The 23030-nt window shown below is 40.5% G+C and overlaps 1 protein-coding gene across 11 annotated transcripts in view; it reads left to right on the forward strand.

Annotated features, from left to right (window-relative positions):
• Window positions 1-23030, forward strand: part of FREM1 (FRAS1 related extracellular matrix 1) — a 97273-nt gene that overhangs the window by 35010 nt on the left and 39233 nt on the right. For 7 of the 11 annotated variants that reach the window (XM_034773551.1, XM_034773552.1, XM_034773549.1 and 4 more), the window contains 12 exons: window positions 655-745; window positions 2776-2943; window positions 3239-3447; window positions 3998-4091; window positions 7121-7373; window positions 9062-9259; window positions 10908-11093; window positions 13792-13988; window positions 15209-15434; window positions 17598-17742; window positions 20647-20788; window positions 22206-22401. In XM_034773551.1, coding sequence (XP_034629442.1) covers window positions 655-745; window positions 2776-2943; window positions 3239-3447; window positions 3998-4091; window positions 7121-7373; window positions 9062-9259; window positions 10908-11093; window positions 13792-13988; window positions 15209-15434; window positions 17598-17742; window positions 20647-20788; window positions 22206-22401 — 2105 coding nt within the window. Of the gene's footprint in view, window positions 1-654; window positions 746-2775; window positions 2944-3238; window positions 3448-3997; window positions 4092-7120; window positions 7374-9061; window positions 9260-10907; window positions 11094-13791; window positions 13989-15208; window positions 15435-17379; window positions 17492-17597; window positions 17743-20646; window positions 20789-22205; window positions 22402-23030 lie in introns of those variants that run through there. The other 4 variants (XM_034773554.1, XR_004646124.1, XR_004646125.1 and 1 more) reach the window with 4 other exon arrangements.

Below are 23030 nucleotides of genomic sequence, written 5' to 3' on the forward strand. Positions count from 1 at the left end.
GTATTAGAAAATTCTGTTTCAATGTTTTCAATGTTATCAATTATTTTTGCTGTGTGATTGGTCTTCAATACACGGGACAAGTTATTTTGAAAAAATAAATGGGTTGCCTTTGCCTTTTGTTTTGCCAAAAGATTGGTCCTTAGGAGGTGGAAAAGTTATTGTGTCTCACTTTTAAAAGCTTAGAAAGTTGAGTTGTCAGAAATTGGTTCACACGAGCCTCTTATTTATAAGATTAATGAAAAATTTAAAGAATTTGATGTAATATAGAATTTCTTTTATCTAAAGAAAAATGAAAATATCAAGTGATAGGTATGTGAAGGGCCAGATTCTCAGCCAGTGTAAATCATCAAAGTGCCTGAAATGTGTGGGGACACTTTGGTGTGGAAGTCCAGGACTTTGTTCATAGTAAAGTAGTTGTTACTTTTTGGTGACCGGTTCATGGCTCATGATTCCTTTGTTCAGTTTTCTGTCACAGTTTGAAATCCATAATAAAGACATTTATGATAATGAAAAAAGAAAAGTAAATGAATTTTATTTCTATGCAGCTAGTGGTTGGTTGGTAGTGTTGAAGCACAAGATTGAATTGTAAGATTTTTTTCTCCTGTATTAGAAGTTTTTCTAATCAGCGCATAGTGTGTGTGTGTCTTTGTACAGCCCCTCCGATGCTGGGAAGTTGTTTATGGTGGACAGCATCCCCAAGCTAGTCAAGGATCCTTCTGTTCCAGCACTGAGATCATTCACTCAGGTTTGTTACTAAGTGATACCATACTGGAACCATACCCTTTTTAAGAACTGGCTCCAGTGATGCTGTCATTTTTCCTCAAGTCACTTCCTTTCAGGTTTTCATGAGGCTTAGAAGTGGAAACCAATCCTAGCCAGTACTATCACTATCTCAGTTTAACAAACTCAAAATTCAGCTAACTCCATTCATATTTTTAAAGAAGTGTCTACCATGATTGCATTCCTCGCATAAGTAGACATAGCTCCTATTGAGACCAAAAGGAGTTGCACTTGCTCATGTTGGAGACAAATTCAGCTCTAAGTATTTGACCTGAGTTGGGCATAATGTCAGGGTAAGAGATGGGTTCAACCTGGACATGGTTTGGGTTTTGCAAAGCCCCATCAGTCTGATTTCTTATCGCCGCTAAGATTCTTTCACATTGGCTGAACTCTGTTGGAGTAGTTCTGTGCATCCACATTTTTGTTTTAATTTTAAATAATTTAATAGAATCATAGGACTGGAAGGGACCTCAAGAGGTCATCTAGTCCAGTCCCCTGCACTCCTGGCAGGACTAAGTATTATCTAGACCATCTGTGACAGGTGTTTGTCTAACCTGCTCTTAAAAATCTCCAATGATGGAGATTCCATAACCTCCTTAGGCAATTTATTCCAGTGCTTAACCACCATGACAGTTAAGAAGTTTTTCCTAATGTCCAACCTAAACCTCCCTTGCTGCAATTTAAGCCCATTGCTTCTTATCCCATCCTTAGAGGTTAAGAAGAAGAATTTTTCTCCCTTCTCCTCATAACAACCTTTTATGTACTTGAAAACTGTTACCATGTCCCCCCTCAATCTTCTCTTTTCCAGACTAAAAAAACCCAATTTTTAAAATCTTCCCTCACAGGTCATGTTTTCTAGACCTTTAATAATTTTTGTTGCTCTTCTTGTGGACAAATTGGAGAAAGTCCAATCTTTCCTGAAAAGTGGTGCCCAGAACTGGACACAATACTCCAAGTGAGGCCTAATCAGCACAGAGAGGAGAGGAAGAGTTATTTCTCGTGCTTTGCTTACAACACTCCTGCTAATATATCCCAGAATGATGTTTGCTTTTTTTGCAACAGTGTTACACTGTTGACTCATATTTAGCTTGTGGTCCACTATGACCCCCAGATCTCTTTCTGCAGTACTCCTTCCAAGGCAGTCATTTCTAGTTTTGTATGTGTGAAACTGATTGTTCCTTCCTAAGTGGAGTACTTTGCATTTGTCCTTATTGAATTTCATCCTATTTACTTCAGACCATTTCTCCAGTTTGTCCAGATCATTTTGAATTATAATCCAATCCTCCAAAGCACTTGCAACCCCTCCCAGCTTGGTCTCATCCACAATTATCATCCATGTTGCAGTTTATTATGCTGTAGTTCAATAAATCCCATTCTTATTAACATTTGTAAACTGCCTGGCCATTACAATTTACTGTATGGTTAATGTTGCAAAGCAGTTTTCCTTATAGCCTTTTAATTGGAGTCCTGAACCACTCAGTCAGGTGCATAAGATCAGTTTCTGGACAAGAGACTTTGCTGATAGTTTTAGTCTACTTTAGTATCTTGTTGTGATTTGGGTAAACAAAGGATGTGCAAATAATAAATATTGCTAATGACAAATTCAGAGATCTCTGGAATTCAGAGATATAAGATACTGTAGTGAATGTAGTATTAAAAGCTACGCTTTGATAACTGTGATTATTTAAAAGTCATTATATAAAAAAGGTTTTGGGGATGGCATACCTCATCCAGGCTGAGGCCCCCATCTTCTGTTTCCAGTTGTAAATTGTACCTCCACAAATCTGGGTCTTTGCATTTCTATCTAGCTAATTCATAGTTAGAGGTGCAGATACTCAGATTTGTGCCAGTAGTTGAAATGTGGGTGCAAACATTCAGATGGGAATTTTGTGGGCACAGATCCAAAGCAAAGGTCATCTTTCTGAAAACGTACCTTCAGATTTTAAATGACAGTTTCCCTTTTTTCTTTCTTTCTTTTTTCCTCACATTTTGCAGCATGCTGTGAACTACATGAAAGTTGCCTATATGCCCCCTATCCAGGACATTGGGCCTGAACCTCAGCATGTCCAGTTTATTTTTTCAGTCAGCAATCAGCATGGAGGCACTTTGTATAGGATCTGCTTTAATATTACAGTTCTTCCAGTGGACAATCAAGCTCCAGAGGTACATCTGTGTGTGTGTGGGAGGGAGGAAGTGAATCTCTGAATATTAATATGGTTTTACTAGACAGATAGAATACTGCTGTAATGATCCATCTGTTATTGATTGGTGGCTGGGGGCAATATTTGCTCTATGTGTTGTGGTAAGTTCCTTACGTCCTCCCAGCATATGACAGATGAGTTATGCCTTTGGTGTTTTGATATTTATTGTGTTGCATCTTTTAAACCCAAATGCTCTTTCTAGTTCAAATTTAAAGGTGCAGAGGGAAATGGTAATTCATCTCTCCCCCTCTGTTCAGGTATTTACAAATAACTTGAAAGTGGAAGAAGGGGGACTGTGCACCATTACAGGGAGCCATATTCTGATGTCAGATGTGGACACAAAACAGGAGAACCTCCACATCTACCTTCAGAGGCTGCCGCTGCATGGAATGGTAGAACTGGATGGATTTCCCATGAACAAAGGTGACAGGTTCACCTGCCAGGACTTGCACATGTTAAAAGTCAGGTGAGAAAAGGTCCTGCTTTTAGTTTTGTTACTATAAGTTCTCACCATCAAACTGGTGTTAAATTCCAAGAGCCTCAGTTTGTGTGAGTTGGCAAAGTCTGACCCCAATGGAGCTCAACAAACGTACACCAGCTGAGCCTCTGGCCTATAATGTTCTCTGCAGATTCTTAAGTTTGCATTAAAAATAATATTATAGCATCACCACATGATGAATGAGCAGCCACATCTGAGCAGGCCGTAAAACTGAGTCAGGAAACCATGTTGTATTGTGGTGCAGGGCTGCCCAGAGGGGGGGAGGGGTAAGTGGGGCAATTTGCCCCAGGCCCCGGGCCTCACAGGGGCCCCCACGAGAATATAGTATTCTATAGTATTGCAACTTTTTTTTTTATGGAAGGGGCCCCTGAAATTGCTTTCCCCAGGCCTCCTGAATCCTCTGGGCGGCCCTGTTGTGGTGGGTAGTTGGGTAGTATTGTCCTGCAGTGCTTGCTGTTCTTCTTGATGCAGAGACACGTTGTCCATGTGAAATTAGTGCAGAACTTACTTCCCACAGGTATCAGCATGATGGCTCTGAGACTCTGCATGATGACATCCTCTTTGCAGCCACAGATGGCATTAATTCTTTAGAGTTTGTCCTACAGGTCAAGGTCAGTGTGTTGCTCCCTGCTTGTACTCATGAGGGCATTCATCCGCATAGAAAATGATAAAGTATCAGTTTTGAAGCCTTCAGAGCTCCTCAGAAATTGGAAGGAGTTAGACTATATGGGCTTTTTGCTGTTCGCTTTGGAGCTTATGTGACAATATTGGTTAGAGAGCAAATTTGGCAGGTACAAGTGATGAGACATCTGCACCTGCTCCTGCTTAGCCACTATTGTCAGGAATGAATCCCCAGAATTAAACATGGAGCGTGTGTCAGATCAGTGAAAGAGAGAGTTTTCTTTCTGAAGATATAAATTCCACACTTAGAGGGACACCGCAAAGTGATATCCTTTATATTTTTAAAAACAAACTTTACTTCCATATCTGTGCTCCTAATAACTCCACAGAATGCTTGGCTTGGCTTGGCTTGCAAAAGCTGCAATGAAGTGTTTAAACCAATATGTTTTCATTGGAATTAAAGAAAAATCACAAAATCTTTTGACCATTAGGTTGTGTAAATGTTTGTTTCTACAAAACCTAAATTTGAGGCTGGACTTGATCTGACAGAGTCCCTCTGAGATTTTTGTACTTTGTATTTGTAAAGATAAAGGATGTATCATCACACTACCTCCTCCAGAGCACCCCCTCGTGGCCAGAGATGGCTCTGCAGCGCCCTACTTCAGTTTCCCCCTTCAAAGAGCTTCTTTAAAAAATTCCACACAAGCTTTTTTGTTCAATAATGCCCTTCCTACCAGGGTCCAATTTATTGGCATAAGACACAATTCCAAAACTCTGTCCTGGGGCTTCTTAATTTCCCCAGGTTTGCTCTCTGGAGCTCTTCCCAGCCTTGATAGGCCATTCTCAGCCCTATGTGGCTGGATACTTTTTCTACTTCCATGGAATCCGCTGTCCCTGGCCTTCAGCCTGCTCACTCAAGCTCTTCTGCAGTCTTTGCCACAGCTTCCTCTGAACATTCCCCCCTCTGTCTGCAGCTTCCCGCTGCTTTTATTGGGGAATCACCTGATCCCTGCTCAGGTGTGCCATCTTAGTAAGAAAGGTTGGCTGGCCCCAAGCCTCTAGCCCTTAATGGGGCAAGCCACCCTGTTACAGGGCAAAAATATGCAGAAGTGCCTGGAGTGCTGAAGCCATGTGTATTTACGTGCTAGTTAATATTAAAGCACAGTTGCTAGAGAAGAACTAGAATCAGTCCCAGCAATTCCCTAAAGCCAGAGTTGCCAAACATTTTCATAGGATGGGCCACCTCTTAGTAGAGAGATCATCTAGTAAACCCTCGCCCCTCCAAATCATGCTCCAGTTTGTGATCGCACAGTGTCCCACTAGCAATAGGGAATCGCACGTGTAAGATTTTGCAGTGTTGCTGTCCCAATTGCTCAAAAATCATGAGTCAGGGCCCCCGAGAATCATGAGAATGGCTTTAAAATTATGAGATTTTTAAAAAATACATATGGGGCTCTTTTTATTTACTGTCAATGTTTTTTCCCTGAGATCACATTTTCAAGCTTTTCTTTACAATCATCAGGGTTAGAAACTCACTTTTTAAATGAAAGCTAACGTGTGATTACATGACTCCAGGAAATGGGACTTTAAGAAAACATCCAATATTGTGAGATGAGAATCCTGAGAATTGGAAACAGACTTGTCCATGTGTCTGTGCATGAGGAATTGCCACATGTAGAAGTTGTCTCCCCTTACACACACACACACACACACACACCATGTGCATGCACAGTTCCTCTGGCTGGACCTGAATCAAGGCATCTGCACTAAGTGATCATTTCAACAATCCTAACCGGTTATGGAGACTCCATAATTAAATTTAGTGATGATGATGATAATACTTCTGTATTGCATTTCATCAGAGAATCACAAAGCATTTTCCATTCATTTAATACCACACAATATCCCTTTGAGGTAGATAACTACTATACCAATTTTATGGGTGGGGAAACTGATACACAGAGAAGTGAAGTGGCTTGCCCAGGACATGGATGCAGTGAGTTGTAGCCCAGCCAACAGTGTTCCGATTGCCAGTATCTGGTGCTAACCATCAGGGCCGGCTCCAGCATTTCTGAGCCCCAAGCAAAAAAAAAAAAAAAAATCCGTGATCGGCAGCGGCAATTGGAGAAAAAAAAAAAAAAAAAGCTGTGATCGGCGGTGGCAGTTCAGCGGCAGGTCCTTTGCTCCTAGAGGGAATGAGGGACCTGCCGCCCCCCAATTGCCGCAGGTGCCGCCCCTCTTCCTTGGCCGCCCCAAGGACTGCTTGTTAAGCTGGTGCCTGGAGCCGGCCCTGCTAACCATTAGACCGTAGTAGGTGTAGTTTGGATTTGTTCTTTTTTTCCTTTTTCTTTTTGTGTAATCCATTAAAGAGCATCATCTGAGTTTCATATTGTTTTTGTTATACAACTTGAAGGCTTCTAAAACCCCAGAATGTTAGTTGGCAAAGGCATAATTTTCCTTCCCCTGTGGTAAACTCCCAACTATATAAAATTGAAAAGCCAAATTCACCCCTGGTGTACACTGATGCATTTCCACTGAAATCAATGGAGTTGCACTGGCTTAGACAAGTAGTGAACTTGGCCCAAAATTCCAGACCTATACTCCTTGATTTACACCCCTGCCACAAGTTATCAGGATATGTCCAGTGGTCCCTATCCGTGCCCTATCAAAGATGCACTGCCGCATGCATTTGTTTTCTGATGGGTTATGAATGGCACTGCTGCTTCATATCAAAATTTATTCATGGGGCTGACTGAACCCTGCTGTGTTTCCTTAGTCCTTAGTCAGACAAAATTCCCATTGACTTCAGTCTGACTATTGTGACTTCATTGTGAGATCCTCTTAAATGAGAGACTCAGGATTTAATTTAATTCATTCCATTTTTTGGCCTATTTTCTATATCTGCAAGTCTAATCATTCACTTTGGTTGAGTATGCCCCATGTTTCCTCCCAGTGAACTGTGCTTACAAGGACAAGTGTTGTGTACTTTAGGTGAAACTGTATGTGTTTTTCTGTTTAGGTGCTACCTGTAAATGATGAGCCACCTATCATGAAAGATGGCCTCATTCCCCTAATACAATGTCCAGAGGGCGAGGAAGTGGTCATCACCTCAGAGTACATTTATGCCACCGATGCAGACAGCGATGACATGAAACTGACTTTTATGCTGGCTCGACAGCCCTATTATGGGGTTGTGAGGAAAGCTGGTATCGTTGTGGATCGCTTCTCCCAAGCGGACGTTGTCTCTAGAGTAGTGACCTACAAGCATACTAGTAAGTGAGACTAGAAGAGCACTAGATTGGAGGTGTAGCCAGATAGCTCTGGGATCTTGTGTAAATCCAGATAACTCTGGCAGCTCATCACTAGGAGATGCTGAACGCCTGCATCTACACTACTGCATATAAATAACCACATGCAAACACAGCTGTGAAACATAGTTGTGGCCCAAATGTGTCGTGTAACACTTTCTAATTGCCTGTTGGGATGGGAAGCGATCTCATAGCCAGTTTATAGAATCATGGTTCTACCTGTAGAACCATGATTCTACCTGTAAATACATTTACTATGCTTGATACCTAGACTAAAATATGGTTCCCGAACATGGTAAAAAAAAAAAAAAAAAGTTTTAACATTTTTTTGCAACTGTGAGCATGTTTCACACCTATGTTTGGATAAATTAGATTATTTTTATACTCCAGAGAGTGATATAGAGATTCAGTAGAACAACACCAATGATTTGGGGGAGTCCTCAACAGACACATGTGTTCTGGAAAGTTTACAGTCCTTTTGCACTAGAAGGTAAATTATGTTGTGGTTTGACAGAAAACCATAATTTTAGCAAGGGGTTCTTTTTGTTTTGTTTTTAAAATTAAATCAGCTTTTCTAGAAACTTCATAGATGGTTTGGATTCATTTGATTACATTTTGTGCTCCAGGCATTTGCATGTCAAAAGAACACCGGTGATTGCACATGCAAATCAAGGCCAGTTACAGCTCCATGAGAGTTTGGCCATTAGAATACTCTTCAGGGATTTTCCCTGGATAATAAGTGTTTTCCTTCTATACGCATGTGTGAACACTATTGTTCCAACTCTTGTTTCAGAATCTCCAGTTCGGCGCATGCTTAGCTCATAATTTTGTTCTAGAATTGAGAATAGACTTTTCACTGTGATTTCTATCTGTTGTTAAAGGAGCAGCTGTAATTTGAGCATGGAGGGAAGCAGTTGAATATGGTCACTCTTGATACACTTATTTGTTAACATCATAGAGGTATTAAATGACTCTATACCCCGAGAGGTTATTCAGGCAAAATTGAGGTTACTTTGGAGGTGGCATAATAGCATTTATTATTATAGGATTTAGTTGTCCATTTAGCAGTAAACCACCATGTTTGGAAGTGTCAGTTTTTTGGGGGATATGCAGCACATATGGATCTGAATATTTCTAAGTCTATAAAAACATCCTGTTGTTGTATCTTCTTCATACGTCCTTCTGTCAATTCTGTCCAGGACATGGATGTATTTCCATCCTCCATAGGAAGATTGTCAGTGTTTTAGGAATTATGGACCTGTTCTCCATTGATACATAGGGGATTTGAGAAAAGTAACTCCTCTCCTTGACTAAGGGGGTTTTGAGCATTAATCGGTCATGTATGAAATAGACCCCTGGAGGCAAAAGATACAAAGTAGATTATTTACAGTAAATAGCATTGATTAAGATACCATTTCTTCATCTTGCTCTTTCAGCAGAGAAGGGCTGTATATAGACTCTGCTTCTATCTCTGAAAAACAGAGAACCAAGCAGTTTCAGCTCTTTCATTTGAATTTTGTTGTTTTTTAGCCTGTCTTTATGTCACAATTTACCCTCAGAATATTGTGGATGGTCCATAATTGATACAAGTCACTGCTTCATTGAGTTTTGGTTTCTTATTGTAGAACATCATCTGTAGCATGTTTTTCCAGGTGGGGAGATTGGCCTGACGCCTTGTTTTGATACCCTTACCTTGGTTATCTCTGATGGTGAAGCTGGCATGGATGTGAATGACTGCTGTTATGATGGACTTCTTCCTCCTCCAGTACCACTTCATGATTCCTTTCCAGTATATGACCTTAACATCAGTGTATTTCCAGTGGACAACCAGCCACCATCCATTACAATTGGTGAAAAGCTTCCTCTTTATTTCTAGTCTATTATCTTATATCCTGAATAACCTGGTGTTGGCTAGAGGCTAGATTCTCAATATTTTCTAGCACCAAAAACTGACCAGACAGGAAGATAAACATGCAAAACTTTTAGATCATATCGACCAATTTTTCACACAGGCAGCCTTCTTTTCTGCAGGCACAGTTTGCACCTAGAATTCAATTTCAAGTGCAAATCTGAGGCCTGGTCCACACTAACCCCCCACTTCGGACTAAGGTACGCAAATTCAGCTACGTTACTAACGTAGCTGAATTTGAAGTATCTTAGTCCGAACTTACCGCGGGTCCAGACGCAGCAGGCAGGCTCCCCCATCGATGCTGCGTACTTCTCTTGCTGAGCTGGAGTACCGGTGTCGACGGCAAGCACTTCCGGGATCGAGCCGGGATCGATTTATCACGTCTAGACAAGACGCGATAAATCGATCCCAGAAGATCGATTGCTTACATCCGGATCAGGAAGTAAGTATAGACATACCCTGAGTAACTGCCCCTAGCTGTTTGATTCAGTGTGCAGATCAGGTAGTTAAAGATTCAAGTACTCAGATCTGCCCCCACTTTTCATCCTTGCAAGTGCCTGCAGAAAATTAGGCTGAACCTCAGCCCTTTGAAAATGTACTCTATATGCTTCTGTGTAATAAACAGATAGAATAATAGAAATGCTCCTGAACTAAAAACCCAGATCCAAACAGCTCTGAACTTCACAAGAATTCAGAACTGAACTTGGATCCAGATTAGATAATTGTCAGGGTTACACAAAACAAAAATATAGCCATAAATATCTCTACTTTATCCTATTCCTTTTTAGCATGCACTTTACAAACTGACCTTTTCCATATGAAGAGAGAGGGGTAATATTTATAGTACTTCCACTTTATGCTGTTAATTAATGAAGACAAAGATAAGTTGCATTGTACACTTAATTCATTTAATACATGTAGAGCCAGATTTTCAATTGTTCTTGCAAGGTTCAAAAAACAAATAGTAAAGAAAATAAGTCATCTTGTAGTTGATAGCCTAAATTTAATCTGTCAACAGATTCCATTGACTTCAATGGGCTTCGGATCAGGCCCATAGTGCCTGTCATAAAGATACACTTTCTATGGATGTATCTTTTCTTTTATAATGTCATTTTATAATGCCATTTACTGTAGGCATTGGGTATATGTTCTGTATTGCAAAAGAACATTTAAACATATGTATGGGTAGCTTTGTAATTTGCAGCCTATCACCCGAGCAATGTTCTGGAAATGAAGTATTGTCCCAGCAGGGAAATTAAACACCGATGCATGAAAAATTGTTCATTATGAGCAATTCGTAACAGCTCTCAGGCAATTAATGCTCTGACAAACAGAGGTAACAACTGATCTTGAGCAGCACATAAACCATACTTAATGGCTTATCAGTAAAATTGTTTTGTGATTTTCTCCCCCTGCCCCCACACACCTGCTTACGTGATGAGAAAGTGGAGTTGATACCATGATTAGAAAACATTTGTACCAGCCTGTTTGTAGTGCAGTTTCCCATCAGCTATTGTGCCAATTTCTTTAGTAAAATATCCCAGTAAGTTGATTTAAATAATACTCATCATCATATCATTTGTGTCTAGGTGCCATGTTTGTTGTGGATGAGGGTTTCTCAGCTGTCGTTACCGCTAACAATTTGTTTGCTACTGACCCCGACACCGCAGCAGATGACTTAGAGTTTGTTTTGGTTTCTCCTCCCCAGTTTGGTTACATTGAAAATATAGTACCTTCCCCTGGGTTTGAGAAGAGCAACATTGGTATAAGTATAGGTATGTGTAGACACAGTGGCAAGAACACCAATACTGTACATGTTACATACATGGCTAATGGACTGCCAGGCAGTGGGCTGATGTGTAGTCACGGCAGGTGCATGCTTTAATTTAGTCTTTATTGGGAAGGCAGGTGTACATAAATAAGGAGCACTGAGGCTGTGTGTAGGGGATTCAAAGAGAGAATGTAACCCTGTGAACATGAAGAATTGGCACTCAGATAAATTAAGCATATTTAAGATTTACACATTTGAGCTGCAGTCTGTGTTAGAAATGACAATATATTGACCTATTTTCTCTACTCTGCCACTTCACATTTCTTTTGAACTCCCTCCTTCCCCACACACACGTCTGTTTTTCATTAGTAAAGTACTGTAGGCAAGATTTTTAAAAACGGATGCCTCAAGATACACTCTAAGCCTACATTTTCAAAAATGACTAGTGATTTTGGTTGCCTCGATATTTTTTTTTTTTTTTTGGGTGTCCATCTTCAGACACTTTAAAGGAGCCTAATTTTCAGAGCACGAGTGTGGTGCATTTTCTGAAAGAGTCAGGGCTCTTACTGGTGTTTCAGATTGGGCACCCCCAAATCACTAGTCACTCTTGAAAATGTAGATAGGTAGGATTTTCACAAGGATCTAAGTGACTGAGTGGCACAAGTCCCAATGACTTCCAGTGGTTTTTGTGCTCCTCAGTCATTTAGGTACTTCAGAAAATCCCACCCAAAGTCCTTATTTAGGCAAACCTTTTCCTATCTACTTACTTGCGTTTACTCATTTAGGGCTAGATTGTGCAAACCACACATCTTCCATAGTGAGGGGTGGTGTAGAGCTGCAGTATCCCAGAAGGAGTACCATGTGAGGCAGTTGGTCTCAAGAAGATAGAGTGCTTCTTGGAGCTCCCCAATGTACAGGGGGCTGGAGGGGTGAAGCATGTGCCCTGCTACATCATTTCACAGGATGCAATATACTCCCCCCATGGATGTGTCTATACCGCCCGCAACAGCAAACCTCCCAGTTTGGGCCAACAGACTTGGGCCAATGTGGCTCACACTAGTGCTCTAAAAATAGCGGGGTAGACAGTGCGTTGAAGTTGCAGCTTGGTTGCTGAAGCCTATGGAGGGGGATGCGCTTCAGAGCCACAACTTCAAAGCGTTTTCTAGATCAATGGTTCTCAACCAGGGGTACGAGTACCCATGGGAGTACACTGAGATCTTCCAGGGGGTTCATCAACTCATCTAGATGTTTACCTAGTTTTACAACAGGCTACATAAAATGCCTTAGCGCAGTCAGTACAAACTAAAATTTCATCCAGACAATGACTTGTTTATACTGCTCAATATACTCTACACTGAAATGTAAGTACAATATTTATAGTCTGATTGATTTATAATATGGTAAAAAAGAGAAAGTAAGCAATTTTTCAGTAATAGTGTGCGGTGACACTTGTATTTTTATGAGAGATTTTGTAAGCAAGTAATTTTCAAGTGAGGAGAAACTTGGGGGTACGCAAGACAAATCAGACTCCTGAAAGGGGTACAGTAGTCTGGAAAGGTAGAGAGCCACTGTTGACCCAAGCTGGGAGGCTCGCTTTCATGGGCTATGTAGACATATCTTGTGTGGCTAGCTAGCAGAGCTGGCTTGTGATTGGCAGGAATGCAGCCATGGCTCTTCCTTTCCCCTTCCCCCTCCCCATATTCCCTTTGGGCACTAATGTATCCCAGACAAATAAAGAAGCAACAGTTCCTGTGCTACCTTGGGCGTCAGCTTACCCCTTATACATGCTGCACAAGGAGTGGGAGGAGAGGCTTTTTATTTCTGTCACTCCACTACACTCTCAGATAAGGGCCAGGCAGACTTTGGCTCTAAATGAAAAAGAAATCTACACAAGAGTTAAGAAACTGTGATGTAGATCTGTTCCTGCCTTGTCCAATTTACCTAAGCCACTTCCCACATTGGACTGATCATAAGCAGATTTGATTGGTTGGGAGGGCAACTCTTGGCTTACATCTACAACTGCAGTGTAAGAAGCAGCATGACACTGTTCACAGTGATGTGAGATTACCTCTGTTGGGAAAAGTCTGCATTTCTTTTTACTCTAAATCTCCTGAGCTATGTTGGATTTGAAAGAAATTGAACATGACAGGTCAAATTCATTCCTGGTGTAACTTCACCTTGAGATCGGAGAATTAACATTTCTCCAGGATGGAAGATGTGCTCTTTAGGCTTGGTCTACATTTAAAAGTTAGGTCAACATAGCTACGTCAGTCAAGGGTGTGAAAAAACCCACTCCTGTCTGACATAAATATATTGACCTAACCCCCCAGTGTAGACACAGCTATGTCTATAGAAGAATGCTTCCATCAACATATCCCTAACTTCATTTGGGGAACTGGTGTCCCCATACTGATAGAAAAAATCCTTCCGGTGTCTACACTATGGAATTATGCTGGTGTAGCTACACAAATGTAATTATGCCAGTATAGTCTCCATAGTGTAGACACGAACTTGGTGTGTTTTATTTAGGGCCCATATTCCCTTGCTTCCTCAGCATTAAGAATGCTAAAAGATATGTAAAACCCAAATGATTTGTACCTGGAATGAGCATGGATTTACAAGTGTTTAATGGGTTACAGCGTTTGTTAAAAGGGAATCAGAATAAATGTTCTGTTAATTTGTCATCTTTTTGAATTCTCTAGCTTCATTTCAGCTGAAACACCTGAAAGCCTTGCATATAAATTATGTGCAGTCCAGACACGTGAGGACAGAACCAACTTCAGACCAGTTTATGATTTATGTCACTGATGGGAAGCATCATTCAGTGGAGACCCCATTTTATGTCCTGATCAACCCAACAAATGATGAAGTCCCAGAATTCATAGCAAGGAACATAACTGTAAGGAAGGATACTACAAAATACTAGATATCTAATGACTTTCTATGCCAGAAAATATATAGCCAATGGCTCCTTTTTAATATACATATTAGTATCTTTCTGGAACCTATTCCCCTTCTTTTGGTCTGCTGTGTGAAATTCAGCCCTGTGCAGGGAAACACAAGGCCTATTCAACACATAAGTCTCATATCAGCCCTTAAAATAAGGTGTTAATGTTGCACGGGCCTTGTGCTGGTACTCTGCACAAGAGTGAATTTCACCAATTACCAACTTTAGTAGTATTTTAAATACTTACCTGAGCAGACTTGATTTACTGTAATGTCTATGTATATTTATCTCATCTCTTGTATGTACATATTTGTGTATATACACACATAGATGTAGCTCCAATATATTTCATGACCCCAAAACTCAGCATGCCCAGAGCTAAAAGCCACTTCACTGATGATTTGTATGATTCTCAGTTTCCTTTACAATACTCTGGTACAAGAAATTGTCATGGTAAAAAAAGAACTTTCCTGCAGACCAAAAAAAAAGGGGGGGGGCGGGGAGGAGGGAGGGGAAGATAATATTACCTTGGAAACATAGGATGAAATCCCAGCCCCAGTTGCCATTGACTTCAATAGCGTCAGGATTTCACCTGTCATCAATCCCACAGAATTGATGTGCAATTGGGGTATATGCGATGTTTCACAATATTAAATTTTTTCAAACTGTGTGGATCTGCCATGTAGCCGCCTCTTAATGTATGTAAGAGTGGTTATGGTCAGAAGCACGACCATGTAAAAATGGCATCTTCTTATTCATTCCTGGCCAGATTCTCAGCTTGGCCCCAGGAGAGAGAGGAGAATCAGGGAGCTGGTTTCTTGTGTTTTGTTGATCTATAAGGGGCAATTCCTGCAAATATTTACTGCTGAGCATAAAAACATTTACTACTGTGAATAGTCCCATTGACTTCAATAAGGCTGCCATAGTAGTAAGCACTGTGCTGGTAAGTAAGTAAGAGCTCAAAGAATCAGACTTTTAAACAATAAAAGAATCTTTGCTAAGGAGGTGGAGGGTTGTTTTTTCCTTTTGGTTTCAGAGGCACCTCTGATGATTTGTGGGAGGGACCTGGCTGTCCTCTGTGAGGGAAGAGGATTCCATTTCTTAAAGAAAGAAACTACTCTTTCTACAGAAAAATCATGGTTATTGTTGCTTTGTTTTGTTTTGCTGCTCAGGTGCAGGAGGGCCAAATGAAAGAACTGGATCCCTCTGTAATCAACGTTATTGATCTGGATGTACCTCAAGATCGTTTGATGTTTACCATTGTCCAGCAACCCCAGCATGGATTCCTCATTAATGGAGTTTATGGCAATGATGTTATGAATTACAAAAGATTCATTAACAGTCACCACAATCATGAACGTCCTGTGCATGACTTTTCCATGGAGCTTCTTAAGAATGGTAAATGCAGCATTTCTTTTGCATCAGTCCTTTTGTTCCTTTAAAAATTCATACCAGAAAAAGTGGCCTTGTAAGAAACATTAATTACTTATTCACCTGGCCTAGCTATAGTTTCATAGGAAAATTTAAGAATAGCAAATTAAATCTGAGTGGCATTTTCTGAGTTCAACATATTTAATCCCTTGGGAATCCCTCAAGTTCATCCTTAGAAGTCTACACCTCAAGTTTCCTGTAAGGACAATAATACAGTTTTCTAAACCTTAGTGGAGATCATCTGCTTTGGAAAATGAGAGATCTAAAATGTGCTAGCTGGTATGTTTTAATTAACACTTTTTAATGCCACTTAGTATCTACGCTAGGTCATTTTTAAGAACGTTATGTAGTCATGGTAGAAAATTGCTCTATGTGGTAGAGGTAGGAGATGGGGCTCTATTGTTAACCATGACCAGCTAATTGAAACCTGTTTGTTGACTCTGATATTCTGGAGAACAATGAAGTAATTAACATGATTTCAATACATTTACACTTATGTAACTCAGATCAGAATTTGGGCCTCAGAGCACTGAGGACAAATATATTCTCCCTCTGTTTTTATAAGGTCACCCATCACCACTGTATCTGATCTTCTTCCACAAAAAGTAAACACAAAAATATCAGGTACTCATCCTACATTCCTCAGTCTTTCCTAGTCATTCATATTTACCCCATCTCAGTTGTGTGACCCCTCTTCTCTCTCTTTCTACTACAGACCTTACAACTTCAGTACCCTTCCACTAAAGTTCCACTGCAAAGAACTGCAGTATGACCTCTCTATCCTCCTTTGTCTAGCCACCTGCTGGCCACCCTAGCCTGTGCCGTTCTGGTGGATAATCTGGGAACCAGCTTTGGGACAGTTATTCATATGTGGACTAGCAAATGTCAAGGTCCTAGGCCTGTTCCCCTTGTACATTCATTCAAACACTTGACTTAAACAATCAGTTCTTGAGTATTAGCCACTGAGGAATGGACAGCTGTGCATGGGTTAAATCATGGACCTACATGTGAAATGGATATGGTATAGGGAAAAACAGCTCATTCAATTAAGTGAAAATAAATCTGGATTTAACAAGTAACTTTATGGAGTTGTGTTTTGTTTGGATTTTTAAATACACTAGATACATTTTGCTCATTTAAATCCTTGCAATCCTTTTGACAATGTGTAAATGAGACTGAAATACAAAAAATGACAAAAATTATAGGTCTCCTTTTTCTCTAAGAAAATATGAGGACATTTTATTATTTTTAAAACAATGTTTTTACATCAGTGTAAAAAATGTTTATGGAAGTTGGACATATTGCAGTGATAATGACATAAATATGTTTACTCTATCCATTATGCTTATTTCTTCATTGTTCTAATTAGAGAGGAAATAGCCCAAATCATTTACTTTTTTAAATTACTTCTCCAAAGTTTGAGGATTCACATGTGGGGTTTGATTATAATTTATTTGCATTATGGTGGCACCTAGAGGTGCTACTGAGATCAAGTCCCCATTGTGCTAGGCACTGTACAAACATGACAGTCCCTGTCCTATAGAACATACAGTCTAAGTGGACAAGACAGATAAAGGGTAGCAGAAAGGAAGTATATTATTGTGCTTTTTCAGATTGGGAACTGAGGTACAGAGAGATTAAATAAATTGCCCAAGGTCACACAGAAAGTCTGTGTCATAGCCAGGAACTGAAGCCAGATCTCCTGAATCCCCCATCCACTGTCTCAACCAGAACACCAGTCTTTCTCCCTAAAGATCCTTCCTCCCTACGGATCAGTTAAGACAAAGAGGAGTGATATCTGACCATCTTATCCCCCAGTCAAGTAGAAATTTTAAATTGGGGTGGATGGATGGAAAATTTTTACCTTTTCAGAACAAAGATAGTTTGGAAAGGAGTTTCATTCTTTTAACAGGTCATGCTGCTCTCTTCGAGTTGCTGGTGTACTGATGGATTAATGAACAGCTGCTACTTACATGGCTTGTCCTCTGCTAGCTGAAACAAACTGGCTGTGACCAGAAGACATGGTGGGTTGGGGAGAGGGGGAGGATGATGGAGGCAGAGGGACATGTCGTGAAAGAGATTTTGAAGGAGACAGATTTTATTTTCTCTTTTTTTTCTCCCTCTCCCCAGGAATGAGGCTGGTGTACATGCATGATGACTCTGAAAACCTCACTGATGGTTTTACACTCCAGCTGTCAGATGGGAAACATAAAGTCCTCAGAACCATTCTGGTAAAGGTCATCCCAGTTAATGACGAGAAGCCAATGCTGAGCAAGTAAGCCACATGTTCCTATTCCAAATTGTGGGATGTGTTCAACAGTGATCAAAACAGCAAAATAGTGATTAATAGGGCTATTCTGCCATAAATAGCCATAGGCTAACGCCAACAGAGATGTTCCTGCATATGCCACTATAGGACTGTTTAACAAGAGCATTCCCAATAAAGATCACCGTTGATAACAAAATGCCTAAATCACAAAGTTTCTTTTCATGTTGCTTTTTATTTAATAATAAACGGCTGTTGTGATCTATATTTAGGAACATATTCATTTTGTCTGTTAGAGCTTAGTTAAAATATTATTTAAAAGGAACCCTGATCTTTGTACTCCCTCTGCTGGCCAATACATACAGTGGGATTTACTTTAGCTATCCAGCTATCTCTTTCTCCTGGACACTGGTGACATGTGGCTATAGTATATATCAGCTAACACTGTGAAAATAGCATAGGATTTGGGGATTGAGAAAGAACCCATTCCCCATCATCTGAGATCACCCCATGCCACTAAAAGGCTCTACAGAGTTACAGAGTAAGCTCTGAACATTCATAGTAGATTTTGTTTTTTAAAAATATTCTCTTTCAATCATAATTCATCTTCCAGTCAAGGGATGAGTTAACTTCCTCCCCTTTCATCAAAGCTGTGATTTACAAATTAATTAAACTCAGGATGATGCTATATGGAGGAACACACGACTGATGTTTCACTCTGACTCCTGATCTTTTAGAAGTAACTACTGCAGTTGCATTTAAAGCTAATATGATCTGTTTTTAATTTGACTAGGAGAGTGAGGGAAACTTTCCACTGACATGATTTATTAGGCAGCAGGTTTAAAACAAACAAAAGGAAGTATTTTTTTTTCACACAATGCACAGTCAACCTGTGGAACTCGTTGCCAGGGGATGTTGTGAAGGCCAAGACTATAACAGGGTTCAAAAAAGAACTAGATAAGTTCATGGAGGATAGGTCCATCAATGGCTATTAGCCAGGCTGGGCAGGGATGGTGCCTTTAGCCTCTGTTTGCCAGAAGCTGGGAATGGGCGACAGGGGATGGATCACTTGATGATTACCTGTTCTGTTCATTCCCTCTGGGGCACCTGCCATGGGACACTGTCGGAAGACAGGATACTGGGCTAGATGGACCTTTGGTCTGACCCAGTATGGCCATTCTTATGTTCTTATGATCCCTCTGTGAAAAGTTTCATCCTTTAACTACTGATGGTTATTGGAAACAATATTTCTTAAATTGCTAGAACTCCTTGCTAAACGCAGAGGCATAGATTTTAAGAATGTATATCTTCATCAACCCAGACAAAAATAAGGAATACAAAAGTTAATTTTACAATTACATGATCGCAAAGAGATATATAGTACACATGAGCAAGAGTAGTGACCATAGCTCAGAATGCAGGGTACAATTTACATATTAATAAAATTAAATGATGTAATCAAAATTACTGATCAAATATACCTTGATATTTTTCTTGTTTGGATAAAGTTCAGTAGATCATTCCCCACTCTTTCTCTTTGGAGTGAGGTATGGAGGTGACTGCAGATAAATGTATTTCACCTGTGCCCAGAAGAACCCAGAAACTGTGTTGCTGCCTTGACAGGCAGTGATTATATCTTATAATTAGTCATCCCCAGTGGGGAATCTTGCTCACCCTTTGATTTGGGATCACCTTTCCTCCCCACTTTAGCCCCTTCTCCAATAGCCTGCACATGCCATGCAGTTAGAAAAGTAAGCAGACTTGAAAAGAACTGACAGGGTGTTCCTGATCTAGCCGTTGATGTTTCTGAATCACTATGAGTAACTGCACATTCACCTTTGCACCTTCTTCCATTTAGCCCTGCTGTGTGGAACACCTTCGCCGAATGTAAAGCCACTACATTTCCCCTCGCCCCCCAAAGCCCCTCTTCAAGACCATCTACTCTGATACCAGAAAGAATTAGCCAACTAATTCTGACTAGGTAGCTGAAGAGTTAGAGTCAGATGACATTTAGTATTTTTTTAATGTACCTATAGTAGCTCTGTTTTTTTTTTAACCCATCTTCTAATCCCTTTGTAGGTTGCTTGTCTTCTTAGATTGTAGGCTCTCTGGGGCATAGACTTTGTTTTACCTTATCGCTGGTTGGCGCCTAGTACATAGTTAATGTTACTGGTATACAAGTAGTAAATAATAACAATAGTAAAATTATGTGAAGAGAGAGCTGCTAAAAGGCAGGTACTAGCTGAAGGGAGGGAAACAGAGAGAGAGAGAGAGACTGAGAATTAGGCTGAAGTAAGTCTCTGGAGGAATTTAAAACCATTTTGGGACTTCCATCCTACCTGACTCTGTATTTTCTTGTGCAATGGCAGCCACGGACACCAATGAGCAAAAGGCTGTAAGCGAAACCTTACAGTGATTTGATCCAGGAGAGCTAATGGAAAGTCTGAGGAAGGAAGCATAGGCAACCAGCAGAATGGGCCTCTGTTCCTCGTGAAAGCTCTTTTTCAGGGCTCAGCCAGCCAATGATTGAACAGCCAATGAATTAAGACCCCTAAAGGGCCAATGGTGCACCTATTGGTATGGCCTGTAATAGCATCATGGCCACCTTGTTCATATTGCCCCTCTAAGGCAACCCAGATAATGTCTATGGAGGGGGGGCAGAGAGAATTGATTCCTGTTGTGAGATCCAAAGTTGCTTCAGATCTGTTTCGTTGGTATTGTTTTTCACTGTTGTTATGAGAAATCAGTCTTCTCTACTTGCTGTTTTGCAGATATATGTGTTCTCCTTTAGTCATTTTGCAGTTATTATTCCTGTCAGCTTCTGGATAATCCATTTCCTGGCAGTAGTATCACTTGTTGGAAAGGTTACTTTTCTGTTTTCACATCAGTGCATGAGGTTTTTCTTTTTTTCAGGAAGGATGAGATAGAGGTGAACATGGGTGAAACCCGAATAATTTCTAGTGCTGTTCTGTCAGCCGAAGATAAAGACACCTCCAGGGACAGAATTTACTATTTATTTGAAAGAATTCCAGAAAATGGGCAGCTTCAGCTCAAGGTTAGTCTTTGTACTTTAACAAAAAGCAAGCAAGCAAACAACTCTCTCTTGTTAGAACAAAAAGAAGCCGATTCTCCTTTTATCCTGAATGTCTTTCATGTTTTGGAATACACTGCTCTGGCGAACTGATTTGTGTAGCTGAACCATGCAAAATACAAAATCAGAGGTTTTGATACTAGAGGTGGGAGTCTCGAATAGGGTGAAGGGGAAGTTAAAATCATGGCAGGATCTTCCTGGGATGATGGTGGAGATCCTAGAGGGGAAGAATCCCAATGGGAGGAAGAGGAGAGAGAAGAGCTAGACCAAATGGGGGGAAAGATCAACCCCAGGGACAGAGGATGGGGAGATATTTTAGGGACCAGGAAGAGAGTGGAAGGAGACCCCACAGATGAGACACTCCCCAGTGGTGCAGGAAAGAGCCTATCAGTGAGAGAGGAAGAAAGTAGAGAGGGAGAAAGAGAAAGGGAAGGTCAGAAAATAAGTGTTAATGAGAGAGAAAGAGAGACTGAAAAAATAGTACTAGAAACAGGAGGGAAGAAAAGTATTGACCGAAGATGAGCAATCAGAACAATAAGCAAGGCAGACATACTAACCTTTTCTTTGTTATTTGTTATGTAGAAAATTGGCTATTGTATTCCAGGTAGCATGATTCTGTGAAACTAGTGGGGCTTGGTTCTGAATGACGGTGTTGGAAATGGGAGCCTAGTGCCCCATATATCAGGGAAGAAAATAAGTTGCTAGGTAGATTCTGGCTTCTCCTAATATTGTATATAGGTTTGTGTGTGTGTCTAACAAGAAATAGATGAGTGTTGTCTGAAGCCCGTGGGTCTGGTGTGTTGTGCTTATTGGTATTTTAACATTATTTGCTCCAGCAGCAGCATATTACACTGGGACACAGCTCCTGCTCAATACCACATATTCAGATTTTGGTTGATCTAGCATATTTGTTGTTAAAGACCTTGAAATCTTCTGCAAAGCAGGATATTGCACCTGACATTTCAAATTTTTCCAGGGAAGGACCCCTTGGCTCCCTAATTCTCCCTGCCTCCCTCTAACTCCCCATAGGCTCCTCACTTATGCCTGGCTGACTTTGGGCCTGAGCAGAACTAGGAGTAATGGCATGAAATGAAAAAATGTAGGCTGAATATGAGAAAACACTTCCTAGCAGTGAGCTCCGTTAGGTTCTTAGCATCTGCTTTTTCCAGCTCTTCTGGCTGCTTGGCTACAAAGCTCCTACCAGCTACTGCCCCTGAAACCTCCTATTAGGAAGAAGGTCCAAAGTGTAAAAGGGGAATATAGGTAAGCTATCATCAGCAAGGGTGTAAATAACTGAGCAATATCTACCAATTGAGCAAAATTAACTTGGGAAAACTTATGGAATACTGTCAGATTGCTGACAGATTTTTATTCTTTCTAGGTAGGTAGGGACTGGGTGACGCTCCAAACTGAAATGAAGTGCACCCAGGAGGAAATAGATATGAACCTTGTGAGATATGTGCATACAGGAGCTATGGGGTCCAGGAACCAAGACAGCTTCACATTTCATCTGTGGGATGGGGACAACAAATCCCCAGCAATGGACTTCTATATAACTATCAAGGATATGGAAAAAGGTAAAGATCTGGGTAATTTTGCATTCTTCCATGACTAATTCTTATACCAGGACAATCTGAAAAAAATTAAATTGCCATTTATGATCCACTCTTTGACCTTAACCCTTTAATGGGCAGGGTCTAATTATCTTCAGTGGGGCTCCAAGCCTGCAGTAGCATCTGCCTGCATGGAACTCATTGTGGGATTGGGTCGTTTAAAATTATTTTTGAAGAAGGCTTCCTAAGATTCCAAAAGGTTGTACACTCAGTTAATACTTTATCCTTCACCTCATAGGACCTCAAAGTGCTTTATAAATATAGACTAAACTGGGCTGACAATATCTTGGTAAAGTGGGTATTATACTCATTTTGTACATGGGTAAACCAAGGCACAGAAAAATGGTAAGCAATTTCTCCAAAGCAAGTAATAAGAACAGCAAAGTTGGGAGGATGGTATGGTTCAGGGCTCCTGACTCCCATTTAGTGCTATAACCATGAGGCCTTACTTCCATCATTGGATTTGTGTTACCTTTATTGTAGATTTATTCTTGACGAATGTGACACTACACAATCACTATTTAAAACCATGAATTCATCTACCTACACTAGGTGGAAACAATAGGTAAGACAGAAATACAAATGTCAATATG

The sequence above is a fragment of the Trachemys scripta genome, chromosome 6, assembly GCF_013100865.1.
Source record: "Trachemys scripta elegans isolate TJP31775 chromosome 6, CAS_Tse_1.0, whole genome shotgun sequence".
Classification (NCBI taxonomy): Eukaryota; Metazoa; Chordata; order Testudines; family Emydidae; genus Trachemys; species Trachemys scripta.